This window comes from Lampris incognitus, chromosome 10 (genome assembly GCF_029633865.1).
Source record: "Lampris incognitus isolate fLamInc1 chromosome 10, fLamInc1.hap2, whole genome shotgun sequence".
Taxonomy (NCBI): Eukaryota; Metazoa; Chordata; class Actinopteri; order Lampriformes; family Lampridae; genus Lampris; species Lampris incognitus.
The window spans coordinates 12941008-12954940 of NC_079220.1; the positions used below are offsets into that span (position 1 = coordinate 12941008).

At 44.5% G+C, this 13933-nt stretch overlaps 1 protein-coding gene across 2 annotated transcripts; it reads left to right on the top strand.

Annotated features, from left to right (window-relative positions):
* Positions 1 to 1621: 1621 nt before the first annotated feature.
* Positions 1622 to 13238, top strand: sox10 (SRY-box transcription factor 10). Of its 2 annotated transcripts, none has more exons than XM_056288810.1 (4): positions 1622 to 1758; positions 5448 to 6339; positions 8836 to 9104; positions 9995 to 13238. In XM_056288810.1, exons 2-4 carry the CDS (start codon positions 5900 to 5902, stop codon positions 10795 to 10797), a joined length of 1512 nt encoding a protein of 503 aa, XP_056144785.1. In that variant the 5' UTR covers positions 1622 to 1758; positions 5448 to 5899; the 3' UTR covers positions 10798 to 13238. The 2 variants fall into 2 exon arrangements, with proteins under 2 accessions (XP_056144785.1, XP_056144786.1); XM_056288811.1 differs by having other exon boundaries at positions 8836 to 8996.
* Positions 13239 to 13933: the final 695 nt, after the last annotated feature.

The window sequence follows — 13933 nt, forward strand, 5'->3', positions numbered from 1 at the left end:
GCGGGAAGTGTTGAGTGGCACTCTTGTCCGCTTGGCCCGTGCTCGAAAGAAACGCTTCGTAGCGTTTTGAGAACCGCGGATGGACCAAATGAAAACGCGGTGGTGAAGGAGAAAATAAATAACTGTAACCCCCTCTAACATCTGTCTGCCCCCCCTCTAACATCTGTCTGGGGCTACCCCCCACCACCACCACCCGGGTCTCTCCCCTCATTTGAGACTTGAGGCGATACGTACGTGCTGTATTAAACATTTAAGCCGCTCCTTCTCCGCCCTCTGGTCACTGCTCTCTGCTGTTTCCAGTCCACCACATCAACTGAGGATCAAACATGAAGACAGACAGAATTGAGTCGGCAGCCACAAGCCAGTCTCCCTGCGGCCCATGTGTGGCATGTGGCCCATCTCTCAAGTAGTACACACCACCTTCCTCATGTCGAGCAAAGTAACCGAGCTGCTTTCAGAAGCAATAAAACACTGAAATCATAATGGAGAATAAGTTTGCAGTGGAGAAAACACCCAAGCCTTTTAATTGCCTGCAGCAGACAATATTCTGACCCTCTTGCTACACCTGGGCAGCCATTTTGATTTTAACTTGTGTAGTAAAAAAAAAGAGAGAGAGAGGGAGAGCGAGGGAGAGAAAACAATGCTAGATTTGTAAGTATAGGCTGTATCCATCAGACTGAATCGAATTCAGGAACTAACCTACCTGATGTGGGCTGCGCAGTTTCAATTCAAACGGACTGAATGCTCCGTCTAACTTAAACATGTTGAAATGAGGGTGAAAATCTTATTTTGACACAAACACACACACACACACACACACACACAGGCGTCCCTGGAGTGCACCCCTTCGCCCCTTCCACACGTTTCTTGCCAAGACCAGTTTTACCAGCCAGCTTTGAGAGGTATTTAATTCTCGACGGAGAGGTGAAATATTGGCCTGGATGGTATAGATGTAAATTATCACATCGAAGCCACTCAGGTAATACAGGACAGAAACACATTAGGTTTGACTTCACATATGCAAAACTTTGTGCGTAAAAGTTGCAACAAACGCTCAGTTATGCATAAAACCTAAAGTATTGAAAGTCATATCTAACATTTGATCTAAATTATAAAAACAAAAATCAAGATAATTGGTTTTGACCGTTTCTGTGTAAGAAACGTCATGACTCGGGTATGTATATGATTAAAAATTACACATTCATCGGGTGCCCTATGCTGACACTCATTTCGTTAAAGGGAGAGAGAGAAACATATATATATATATATAGAGAGAGAGAGAGAGAGAGAGAGAGAGAGAGAGAGAGAGAGAGAGAGAGAGAGAGAGAGAGAGAGAGAGAGAGAGAGAGAGATAGATAGATAGATAGATAGATAGATAGATAGATAGATAGATAGATAGATAGATAGATAGATAGATAGATAGATAGATAGATAGATAGATAGATAGGGGAGAGGAGAGAGAGAGATGGGGGAGAGGCGAGAGAGAGAGAGAGAGAGAGAGAGAGAGAGAGAGAGAGAGAGAGAGAGAGAGAGGGAGAGAGGGAGAGAGAGAGAGAGTCCGCTGCTCCTTTAAGACTTTTTTTTTCCCGCCTCACACAACGGAGCCCTTTAAGCCTCGGCGCGCGACACAGAGCGCTCATTCATAGACGGGCAGCGAGCGAGGGGGCAGGGGAGTGAGCGCGAGCGTCACTTTGGAAACTCGGGGACACGCGGACTCTCTCGTGCTAAGCGGGCGACCTCCTCCGTCACTCCACTGAAGTAAGGAGCATTCACCATCTATCTCCTCTGTTAGCTATGTGCCTTTATCTCAACCAAAAGAACAGAACAGAGCAGAAAAGAAAAGAAAAGAAAAGAAAAGAAAAGAAAAGAAAAGAAAAGAAAAGAAAAGAAAAGAAAAGCTATGAAGTGTATCTTTGGGAAGAAACGCAGAATGCAAATTGGAGATATTCTGCGGTTAAATGAGTACTTACTGCCAAGCTTGTCTCGGCGATTGTGATTCCGCGCTGTTCTCCAGCGCGGGGAAGAAAGGTTTTGTTAGTCGGGTTGTTTAATCGGTGCCAGCGCATCTCCCACTTTGACAGAATCCCTGCGGTGTTGTAGTTTTCTTTTAAAAAATGGTTTTTGTCAGTCCTCGCTTTCAGTTTCCCGACGAAATCAAAATTAAGGTCGACGTAAATGCCATACACAGTCCGTTCACCTCCCTCGGTCTATACGGCGGAACGGACACGTTGTCGGGAAACAATTTAAGAAGAAATAGAAAGAGTATCAAGAAGGGCAGAGTACAGAAAGAAACGTATCCTTTTTGACCGAGTTGCGCGTGACTGCCACAAATTATATTAGTGTCATTACGCAGCCCGCGCGACTTCAGAAAGTCCAAATGTAGCTAGACGCAGAAAAACAACTAAAAACGCCGCCTCAGACATCCTATCATTGCATTTCTGAATGTTTGATTACCCTGCGCTACTTTTCTTCTTCTCTGTTTTATTTAAAGTAGGACACACTCGCATTTTCATGGCCCGTTCTTCCGGAGCTTGATCACACAAAACTAATTGAAACGAACAGTGCTGGAAAAAAAAACAAAAAAGGGAAATATTTCCAAACAAGCAAATTAAGGGCAAGTTATTGTTAAGTCAAGCGGTGAGCTCTCATTCGGGTCGCCCAAATTCATTATGCCACGGTAAATGCGGTAAATGTGCTCAGTGATCGAAAATTTGATACGAATCAAAGCGGATTTGAAGGGCGCGTGAGACTGTGTAGAGAGTATAGATAATAAAGATGATCAGCACGGAGAAGTTGTGCAGCGACACAAACTGGAATACAATTCCTGTTTGTGAGTCAGGGGACAGACAAATTTCTGTTTTGTTGTTTTCTTTTTAATCATTTATTCCCTTTCTCACTGGTCCAATCTAAGACTCATATAATGCTCTGAACTACATTCGCTCGTGACAAATTAGACGCTATGTGGCCGCTGAATCGAAACTGTCCGTTATTGTTATTTCATTCTTAAATAACACACAATTAAATCAGGCGATATAGCCGGTATCATTTGGGGGTGGGGGGGATGCAACAAGTGTGCAGGGACGAATTGGGCAGTTATATACGTGCAATGGTCTTTCTACAGGAGACATGGAGAGAAACGCGATGATGGTTTTTGTGCTCCAGGTGGCAAGCGAATGAAGTGCTAATGCGCCTTGGCCAGATGGCGAAGCCTCGCACGCATTAGCGCTTTAATTGGGGGCCAAAATGGATACGATGGCCAGCACGCGCTTTGATGTTAATGAAGAGCTCATTCATAAACTATAACGTATCAACGTTTCATTAAGAACCGTGGACACACAAACCGTGATTATCCTCAGCCAGGAAAACTCTTATTACCAGCGTGCGTACCCCCCCCACCCCCATCAAAGTTATTTGTACTTAGACAGCCTGTTCGTACAGACATAAAATAATAACGCATATAAACAAGTTATTTCATACTTTCATAGCCCAACGCTTTCATACTGCGATACCAAAGGTAAAAAAACAAACATAGGTTTAGTTTTCTGAGGTTTGCCAATAAGTTTGCTGATAAAGGGTGTCGATTTATTTAATTGACGATATAATTCCAGCATTGTGTACTGCATGTAGACATGCACTTCAGCATAGGTTCGCCATACACACACACACACACACACACATATATACACACACACACACACACACACACACACACACACACACACACACACACACACATACACCCTTATGCCTTAACAAATAGGCTGTGTCTAACGCGTGCAGACACGCACTCACACGGTTTACATTTCCAGCGCCAGCCAATGTTTATACAAGAGGTCCAGGGTATAAATTGAAGTCCTGTGCTGGTACGGGTTCATATTATTCCAACACTTTCTCTCCGGGGAGCTTGCAATAACTGCCAAACCTTAAACAGTAGCTCGTTGGCTGGAGTGAGACCTCGGCTGGAATAACAGTGGCCCAACGCAAGCTCCCCACTCGTCTGCAATAAACCCACAACTTGTTACACATTGACCTGGATCGAGACGCGATCTTTTCTTTCCCTGATTTATCATAAGATATTGATATATAAAGTTTTGATTAAAATGTGCAGTCATGACAACGTATCGATGGATGTAGTTGGGGACATCAAACCCTTAAACATAACCGTCTCTAACGACGATCAACGCATTTTTGCAGAGATGTAGCGCAGTGGTTCCGGAACGGTTGTTCTAGACACTCTGATTTGGCGCCACCTACAGGCAAGGAGTGCGGAGAGTCCGCGAAATTTCGACCGGACGTTTCTGAAACTAGGCACAAAGTCATAAATAGTTGAGATTAAAGCCAATATTTTGGTCTAGACAATATCTTCTCAAGTGGTATCAGAAAGAGGTTATAGTTTATCATAGTCAGAGGGAAAGATCTGGTAAAAAAATTTCGTCGACTTTCTTGGGCATGGCGTGGACGTAGATATGTCCCTTGGAGGACCGAAAGTATTTACGGCTTTCATTCCAACCAGACTACACACCTAGGGATTTCACAAATTAGCTTCTCTTCTTTGTTTGAAGGTGTGGACATGAACAGGCACCATTGCTCTTCAACCGCTGCAAAACAAGAAAGGTCAAAGGACATCTTTACTCCAATCTCACGTACCACGCATGCGCAATTTAGACCTGCAGCTTCAAACTTGCTGTCTGTTTGGTACTGCGTCGCTGCAAATCTCAAGATAATGCCTAAACATAGTCATCTATAAGTATATGTCCAAACTTAATTGGAAACAATGACAATGTTAACATATCTCTCTCTCGCTCTTGCGTTTTCTCTCAATTAGAGATAAAGGGAATCACGATTTTAACATTACATGTACGTTACAGGTATAACACTCCAGTAGCAGCCCAAATACTGAGGAATCTTCTGAGTATCTCTGAAACGCTGCCAAAATTGTAAGGAAAAGTGTCTGCCAGTGATGTCACTGGTGGACAGTTCACGAGTCGTCAGCTATACATGTCACTTGTTGGCATTCACTACATCAGCTGTACATAGCGTTGCCATTTGCAACGTCTTAGACTGTGTAGCCTATCTCAATGTAGCCCACTGAAAAAGTAGCGGCAAACCAGGAAGTAAGTGTAGTTTCCACCAATTATCCCCAGTGACGCCACCGCTGGTCACGTTACCGCACAATTTCAGCGAGACAGAGGAATGTACACTATAATGGCTGTTAGCGGAGTGCTAGCCATATACAACATGCATATAATGTTGAGATTGTTTCACTTTAACCATCTCTAATCTATCAACGCTAAAGAGGATGATCAGAGAGGATGTCCTCAACAACGTCCTTGTTCACAGATACATTGAAATGCATCATACACATTGCAGTTGTTTTTGTTGTTGCTAAAATCCATTGCATGTATTCCTTCTCCTAGTCATGACGTGAAGTTATCACTCTGTTGCAGGACCTTACTGTATAGAGGACAACCCCAGGACAAAACGGAGAGAGTGGAAGCAGAAGTAGAGAGGGTTGTTTGGCGCAAAGCGGTGTGAAGCAACAGGTAAACTGGGGTCCAAGGTACGCACTGAGCGTATGATACCAACAACACGGATGGAAAGAACTTTGATGTTCAACCCTAATAGAGTTTTGGAACGGAGGCTAAGAGTAGAGACTGACTGGCAGTTTATATTATAAAGAAAACCTCGGGACCAGAGAGACCTGAGAGATAGTGAGCAATTAACCTAGTATACACCCAAGATCCAGGCCTGTCTAACAGTATCCTTTACTCTAGGAATAAAAGAGCAATTTTAAGTCTTACAAAGGAATAGGCCTAGGGCAAGGTAGAGTATAGAGGAACTACCTGTAGGTTTCCACCCTTTAGGCACCTGGGGGTCATTATTTCGGTTAGAGGAAAAGATGTCGAGTGAGGAGCAGAGTTTTTCAGATGTAGAGCTGAGTCCAGGGGTCTCGGACGACAGCCGCTCCCTTTCGCCAGGTCACTCCTCCGGTCCCACCGGTGGGGGGGGCTCCCCTCTCCCCAGTCAGCAGTCCCAGCTAACAGGACTGGGCAACAAGACATCAGGGGCATCCGGGAGGTCCTCTGCGAAATCGGACGACGAGGACGAGCGTTTCCCCATTGGTATCCGTGAGGCGGTGAGCCAGGTGCTGAACGGCTACGACTGGACCCTCGTGCCGATGCCCGTGCGTGTGAACAGCGGAAACAAGAGCAAGCCACACGTGAAGAGGCCCATGAACGCATTCATGGTGTGGGCACAGGCGGCAAGGAGAAAACTGGCTGATCAGTATCCCCACCTGCATAACGCCGAGCTCAGCAAAACCCTGGGCAAGCTCTGGAGGTGAGGTGATGCAAGTCTTTCACAGTTTACATCCTGGTGAAGTTATCTTGGGTTGGAGTTCAGACTGTCTATCAAATAAAAATAAAATTAAAAAAATCCACAGGCAAAAGTTCAAAGAAAGTCGAAGTCGCCTCATTAGATCTCAATCAGCTGACTTTTGTCATCATTCTTCCTCCTTCTGTTTTACTCTGTATTTTTTCACCACTGACTTAAATAACGATCAGAACAGCAATAAGGCCAACTAACACCAGTGCACAACACAAATCGACTAGGCCTCCAACTTACTTCACTGTCTGGATTTATGTTATGGTGCAAAAGAGGAAGCTGAGTGATTATGTCACTCTTTCCTCCCTTCCGACCAACAGGATTTAAGTTTAAAGCGGTGGTTCTCCGCTGAGTTTGTACTCTGGACCCAAATATGACCCCGTCCAAAAGGTTCTGACCCTCCAGTATGAAGCCCATTTTATAGCATAACACAACTTTCCTCTGTTGTAACTGAGATCCTGTCACATGTTCCTGTACTCCAGTTTATTTCACAGATAACGTAATGCAGTCATTCAGTTAGAGAAAAATGCACCTGAACTCAAGTCAAATCAAGTCAAGTCAATTTTATTTGTATAGCCCACTATCACAAATTACAAATTTGCCTCAGTGGGCTTAAAGGAGGAAAGAAATTGTTAGCCAAGGAATTGCTAGCTTTCTCTTGAAAACACCTTTAGCTCAGTTTTACAGCTCAGATTATCATTCATTGTTAAATGTAACATTTATCTATCATAGAATATTAAATTGTATTTTTTTCATTCATTAAAATGAAACATGCATGTAAGTAAAGTTTATTCAAATAGCACTTTTCACAGTCACAAAGTGCTTCACAATAAAAGACAAGGGAAAATAATAATAATGATAATGGTAATAATGATAAAAAATGATTAAAAGATATAAAAGATAAATAGAGAATACATAAGCCAAACAATAATGAGCAATTTACAAATTAAACAAAGACTAAACAAAAACCAGACTGAACAGGTGAGTTCTAGCTGCTGGCTAAAGTGCAGTCTTTAGCCCTTATTTTGAAAAGTTAAGCAAGATCTTTAACTAATTTCCACCAGGATTTTATCTTTTGCATTAGCCAAGCTAATGCACAGTATCGACTCAACCATTTCAGCTGGGAGAAATTCTGATTGTATTATGCCTCCGCAAATACTGCATTTGTTTGAATCCCCAGTCGACATTGGTAAACAAAAATGAACGAACTTATGAACAGAAATGTTTAGAAATCTTCTAGTGTCATAATGCATGTTTGAATGTTGGCGTTGCGGAAAAACACCCCTGCCTCTAAAATCAAGCACATCCCTATTGGCCCTTTGTTCAAATGCTGAGTAAGTAGATAAGTCTTTAATTACAGAGCACCGCTTTTAAAAACCTGGTTCCGCGGTTCTTCGCAACGATCTGTCTCCTCCTCCCACCCCTGTAACTCTCACGCTGTTGCCATTTTCTCATACAGCATACTCTCTATTTGCTAATGAGAAGGTCAGAAGGGCGTTTTCATTAACCTTGCGAGGAGCAGCCTAATTCAATGAAGACTTGACCCTGGGCTCCAGCATGATTGGTTAATTGCTCCCAAGACATGACATATTGGGAGACTGAGACAGGTCAGGGATTTCTCACGAATACCCAGTCCTGCCGATAACAGTAATATGGGCCTTGGTCTTGTGTCTGCAGGCAGGGTGCATCTTTAACCTTCCATAATTGCATTACTGTGCAGCAGTCAAAGTCCCCTGGCAAAGGTAACTTTAGTTGCAGCTGTGCAGACGGTAAATGTAGTGCATGGGACTACCTGTAATAACACAAACTGCAACAGTATGTAGTTGATGAGCAAGATCAGTGCTATGAGTGAGGCTTGAGTCCATACACTGGGCCTTGATATTCCTGAACCGTGTTAACCCTTGAGCGGTAACATTGGCCTCTAGAATGTGATTTCCTATTCTATTCAGGGGGAAAAAAGACCACATACAAAATGACATGGAAATATTTGACTCTTATTGGTGGGCGGTATTATCCGTCTTCCCGTCTGCTGAGTGTTGAGGACTTCAGTCATGCATCGCTGTTATCTTAGTGCACATTTCATACCCTTACCGCTACAGACCCCACATGCGCTAAGTGTTTTCAGGTGATTGCTATTTCCTCACACCGTCAGAATACCTGAAATTCAACATATTTTTGAAACCATTACTACAGACCTACGTGAACTAAACAGTGTGACCTGCTGTCTTGTAGACGTGCATCATGAGATTTTTTCCCTTTTTTAGTCCTGATCATTTTTCTTTATTTCTTTTTCAAGAGACGTAGGGGCAGGGGTTTATAATACTCCAATTTCAGCCATTGAGCATGAATTATGAACTGCTACAGTTATGCTGAGGCTCCATTTCTTGCCTACCAACTCTGTCTCGGTGATTTAACCCACCCATCTTGCTACGACTTCTCTCTTCACTCAAGGCTCCTGAATGAGAATGACAAACGGCCATTCATTGAGGAGGCGGAGAGACTGAGGAAGCAGCACAAGAAGGACTACCCAGAGTACAAATACCAGCCGCGGCGCCGCAAGAACGGCAAGCCCGGATCCGGGTCAGGAAGTGAGGCCGACGGCCATTCGGAGGGTGAGGTCAGCCACAGCCAATCCCACTACAAGGGCCTCCACCTGGAAGTGGCCCACAGTGGGGGAGCCGGGTCCCCTCTGGCCGATGGGCACCACCCTCATGCTGCAGGTTGGCCGCAGGCTCCCTCCTTTAACTTCACTGACTTTGGCACTGTCCCACTATTATGAAATTACTTTGAACACAACAAAACCGAACAGAAGAGAACAGAAAGAATCAAATAGAAGAGAAGAGAAAAGGACAAAACACAACACAACAGAATCAAATAGAGCAGGACTGCATAGAGTAGAATAGGATAGAATAGAACAAGACTCCCCATGTTACCTCCGGCTTGGTCGGGCATCCCTACAGACACAATTGGCCATGTCTGCGGGTGGGAAGCCGGATGTGGACATGTGTCCTGTTCGCTGCACTGGCGCCTCCTCTGGTCGGTCGGGGCACCTGTTCAGGGGGGAGGGGGAACTCGGGGGAATAGCGTGATCCTCCCACACGCTATGTCCCCCTGGTGAAACTCCTCAACATCAGGTGAAAAAGACGCGGCTGGCGACTCCACATGTCTCGGAGGAGACATGTTGTAGTCTGCAGCCCTCCCTGGATCGGCAGAGGGGGCGGAGCAGCAACCAGGACAGCTCAGAGAGCGGGGTGATTGGCCAGGTACAATTGGGGAGAAAAAGGGGGAAAAATCCACACAAAAAAAGAGAGAATAGAATAAGACAGAGCACAATAGAATAGAAAAGCACAGAACAGAAAAGAATAGAACATGACAGAGTAGAGCAGAACAGAATATAGAATAGAATAGAACACAACATAGTACAACAGAACAGAATATGGTAGAATAGAATAGATCACAACAGAATAGAATATAACAGAATAGATCAGAACAGAACAGAATAGAGTAGAATAGCACTTTACATGTAATTTCAGTAGCTGACACCTTATCTAATCATTGTGCAAAGAAAAAGATGTGCATCTATTGTCCATTTTGTGTTGTGTCTCTACAGGACAGGGCCACAGTCCTCCTACACCTCCCACCACGCCCAAGACGGAGCTCCAGTCTGGGAAGGCAGGGGAGGGAAAGAGGGATGGGGTCACCAGCGGGGGGAGCCGTGGCGGGATGGGGGTAGGGGCAGAGGGAGGCACAGGCCCTGCAGGATCTGGCAAACCTCACATTGACTTTGGCAATATGGACATCGGCGAGATTAGCCATGAAGTGATGGCGAACATGGAGCCATTTGATGTCAATGAATTCGACCAGTACCTACCACCCAATGGGCACCCGGGGGCTGGGGGGCAGAGTGCCGGGGTGGGAGCAGCTGGCTCCTCGGCTTCCCCGTATGCCTACGGCATCTCCTCGGCTCTGGCAGCAGCAAGTGGACATTCGGCAGCCTGGCTGTCCAAACAGCAGCCCCCGCAGCAGCAGCCACCACATCATGGCTCCCCACTCAGCCCTGAACCCTCCAAGGCCCAGATCAAGAGCGAGGCTGGAGGTCCTGGGGGCCATTTCTCTGAGGCGGCATCACCCGGGTCCCATGTCACCTACACCCCTCTCAGCCTCCCTCACTACAGCTCGGCCTTCCCCTCACTGGCATCCAGGGCTCAGTTCGCTGAGTACGCTGACCACCAGGCCTCAGGGTCCTACTATGCTCACACCAGCCAGGCCTCTGGGCTGTACTCAGCCTTTTCCTACATGGGGCCCTCCCAGAGACCCCTGTACACCGCCATCACCGACCCAGCCAGCGTGCCCCAATCACACAGCCCAACGCACTGGGAACAGCCGGTCTACACCACACTGTCGCGGCCATGACAGACACCGAGGCCAGAGGGCAGGAGTGCAGGTTCAGCTCCCATGGCAGACCGACAGTGTAGCAGCAGTGGCGGCAGCGGCGGCGGCGGCACTGATGACGATAGCGTTGGTGGTGAATGTGGTCTGGGCTGGGGGGCGTGGGCAGGCACTGAGAGAGTCAGTTGGGGAGACAGGTGGGAAGAGATCCCGTTCTGGTCTGGCCCAATTGCAGAAAGGCTACCAGGGCCCAGGGATGAGCTTGGGGCCTGGAGCTTTTGGAACACGGTTGAGTATTTGGGGTAACACAGCGTAGTAGTCAGAGAGCGTATTACTTCAAGATCAAAAACCTGCAGGTTTGGATTCTCGCTATGGAGGATCTGACTTAGAGAGAGCCAAGCTCATCCAGTCTGAAACAAAAAAGGTTTTGCGGTATTGGAGGAAATGAGTGCCAAATTGGTTGGCTTAAGCCCATTCACATCTCAGGCAAGTTTAACCCGGTGTAAAGCAGATGTTAGTTTTGTATTGATCGTTTTAGTAATCAATGTAACGATATTTGAAAGCAGTTATTTGTGGTTTCAGAGGCACATTTGTTTTGGGGTTGTTTTTTTTTTTGGATCAATACAGAGCATCGTACGGTGTTCACTCACAAATTGTATTTTTTACACACACGATGAGGGCTCATGGAACAAACACGCCATCAAACCTTGATGAGGTTAAGAAGTATTCATTTTGTCAGAAAAAAAAGAAACATTTTCATGATAAAATTGTAATATCAGGACATCTTTACTGAATATGCTTGAAATTCGATATGTATATTCATGACTGAGGTGTAGAAGAGATGTGTTATCTGTAAATTGACCAAAGTTTTGAGACCAAAACTTCTACAAAGTGAAGAAACGGATGTTATCGGCGTTTCTCCCAACGTGACACTCGACACTACCTTGGTTGCAAACTAGTTTCCTCTTAGCTGACGACTTTTGTCCAATGTGACTTAGGATACCTTACTAAAGATTAATTGTATTGGTATTATCCTGAAGTTAATATATTGGGTATTTCCTAATAATGGCACTGACTGGTGTTGTGATTTTGCAGAAGTATTTTATGTATTCATGAAGGACATTCATGATGATGGACAATTGTACCTATACTGTACAGATAATCTGCTTCTTTTTGACCAAAACTATGGTCTCTCTGTTTTCCTTAGTATGCATAATACAAAGATGCCCCCCACCCCACCCCCCCATATATCTGAACTGTATCGCGATTATTCTCACACGCTTCTGCTATAAGTATCTCCACTGAAAGTCTGCACCACTGTCCTTCTTCCCTCTTCGCTTTGTGTGACACGCAAAAATGTGTACATAGCACAGTATTTAATGTGAAATGACGGATTTGTTTGCTGATTGTAATTGTGTAACTCTTCGTTACCGTTTTAGGACAATTTCTCTGCTTTAGATGCCGTTATATGCGGGCGGTTTGCAGGGGCCGAGAGATTAAACAATGCATGCATGTGGGAGCTAAAAAGTACAAAAGTGGTCTTGCAGTTAAATCTAAGCGTGCCTTTGCCCATAACAATAATAATAATAATAATAATAAAAAAATGGCTGCTTCTCAAAAGTGAAACGCAACATCAGCAATCTGTACATCATGTTGACAAGGTGGCTTCGTCAAAGATGGAAAATTTGTTTGATGACCATATAGTACGTTGCTATCAGAGGCCTCTATGTTATCACTGTTGTTGATGTGATCGATCTGACGTATGGTCGCGAAGGATGGGAGGTGACGCTGAATGGATCGACATGTTGGGAAATCCCTGTAACGCTTCTTAATTTTTCACCACCCAAGTGACTCTTCATTTCTTGGACAACATGCCTGTTTTCAGGTAGGACACTATCCCAACATGGAAGAATATTCCACTTTATTCTTATATATATATATATATCTACATATCTATATATCTATATATAATATTCTCCTAATGCCATTTGACACAGATTCGTACCATATGCTTTTGGTCTGCCTTTGGCACAGCTTGTGATATTTTCGAACCCATTAAAGCTTATAGTTTGCTTCGTTTTAAGCCATTAACCTCCAACAGTAGACGTAGAGCAGTGCTCATTTTATATTTTGCCTAACTGCTTTTTGTGTGAAATACCTATCGTTGCTATGAATACTACATATATTATTTATATTCGCTGCTGTTTCTGTATGCTGTTAAGTCTCTTTGGTCCTATATGAAAAAAAAAAGCCATTTCACAGTTTTGTATTTTTCACCCTTATATAACTGTTACTAGCACAGCACAGCAAAACAACTTGCAATTAATAGCCTGAGTGAAAGCTTAGACATGTGATGATGACTAATGACCTTCTCCTCTCACACTAAATAAAGCTGTATTCTCTTTGCTTTCGCACAAGTCTGTCCCTGGAGACAGTCTTTGAAACCATAAAAAGAGCACAACGAATCAATAAAGATCAATTTTGAACTTCCCAACTTTTCAAACGTCTAACTAAAGTGCCTTTACACGGAGTACAGAAGACACTCGGGTTTTTTCCATGTCCATCTGTTTATTAAAGTCGATACAATGGGGAAAAAAAGCACATATTTAAGCATGGTCTCCAGTGACTCGGCTGCTGCTTCGCATTCACATCATAAACCTCTTAAAGTTGATGGACAACCCAGTTTTACAGGACTGGACTCGGAGCTATGGCAGTCCACAGTTGTCTATCACCCAATCTGGACCCGCATGCTGTGGCATTGCGGGGTTTGAATCAGACTGCAGGGGTGATGCAGTCCATCACAACAAGAATAGGAACATCATCACATAGGGTACAGTCAGTGTTGGTGTCTATAACGCCATATTAGGATGGCAGACACAGAGGGTCAGTCCATACTTTACACTAGGCCGCCGCACTTCCACTTCTCAAATCCTGAATGACTGTAATTAGTTGTGCATGCGCATGGTTGAAATTTGTCAAGTGTGCATGTATGTGTGTCACATGCATATGTGTGAGCATGCATATCTGCATGCCTGTGTATGTGTTTGTGAGTGTGTGTGTGTGTGTGTGTCTGTGTGTTACGGGTTAAGCCTGACTCCTAATTCCCTCTATGTAATCGGCTGTGTGATACTTTGCAAAGACAAAGAGAGCCATTGAAAGG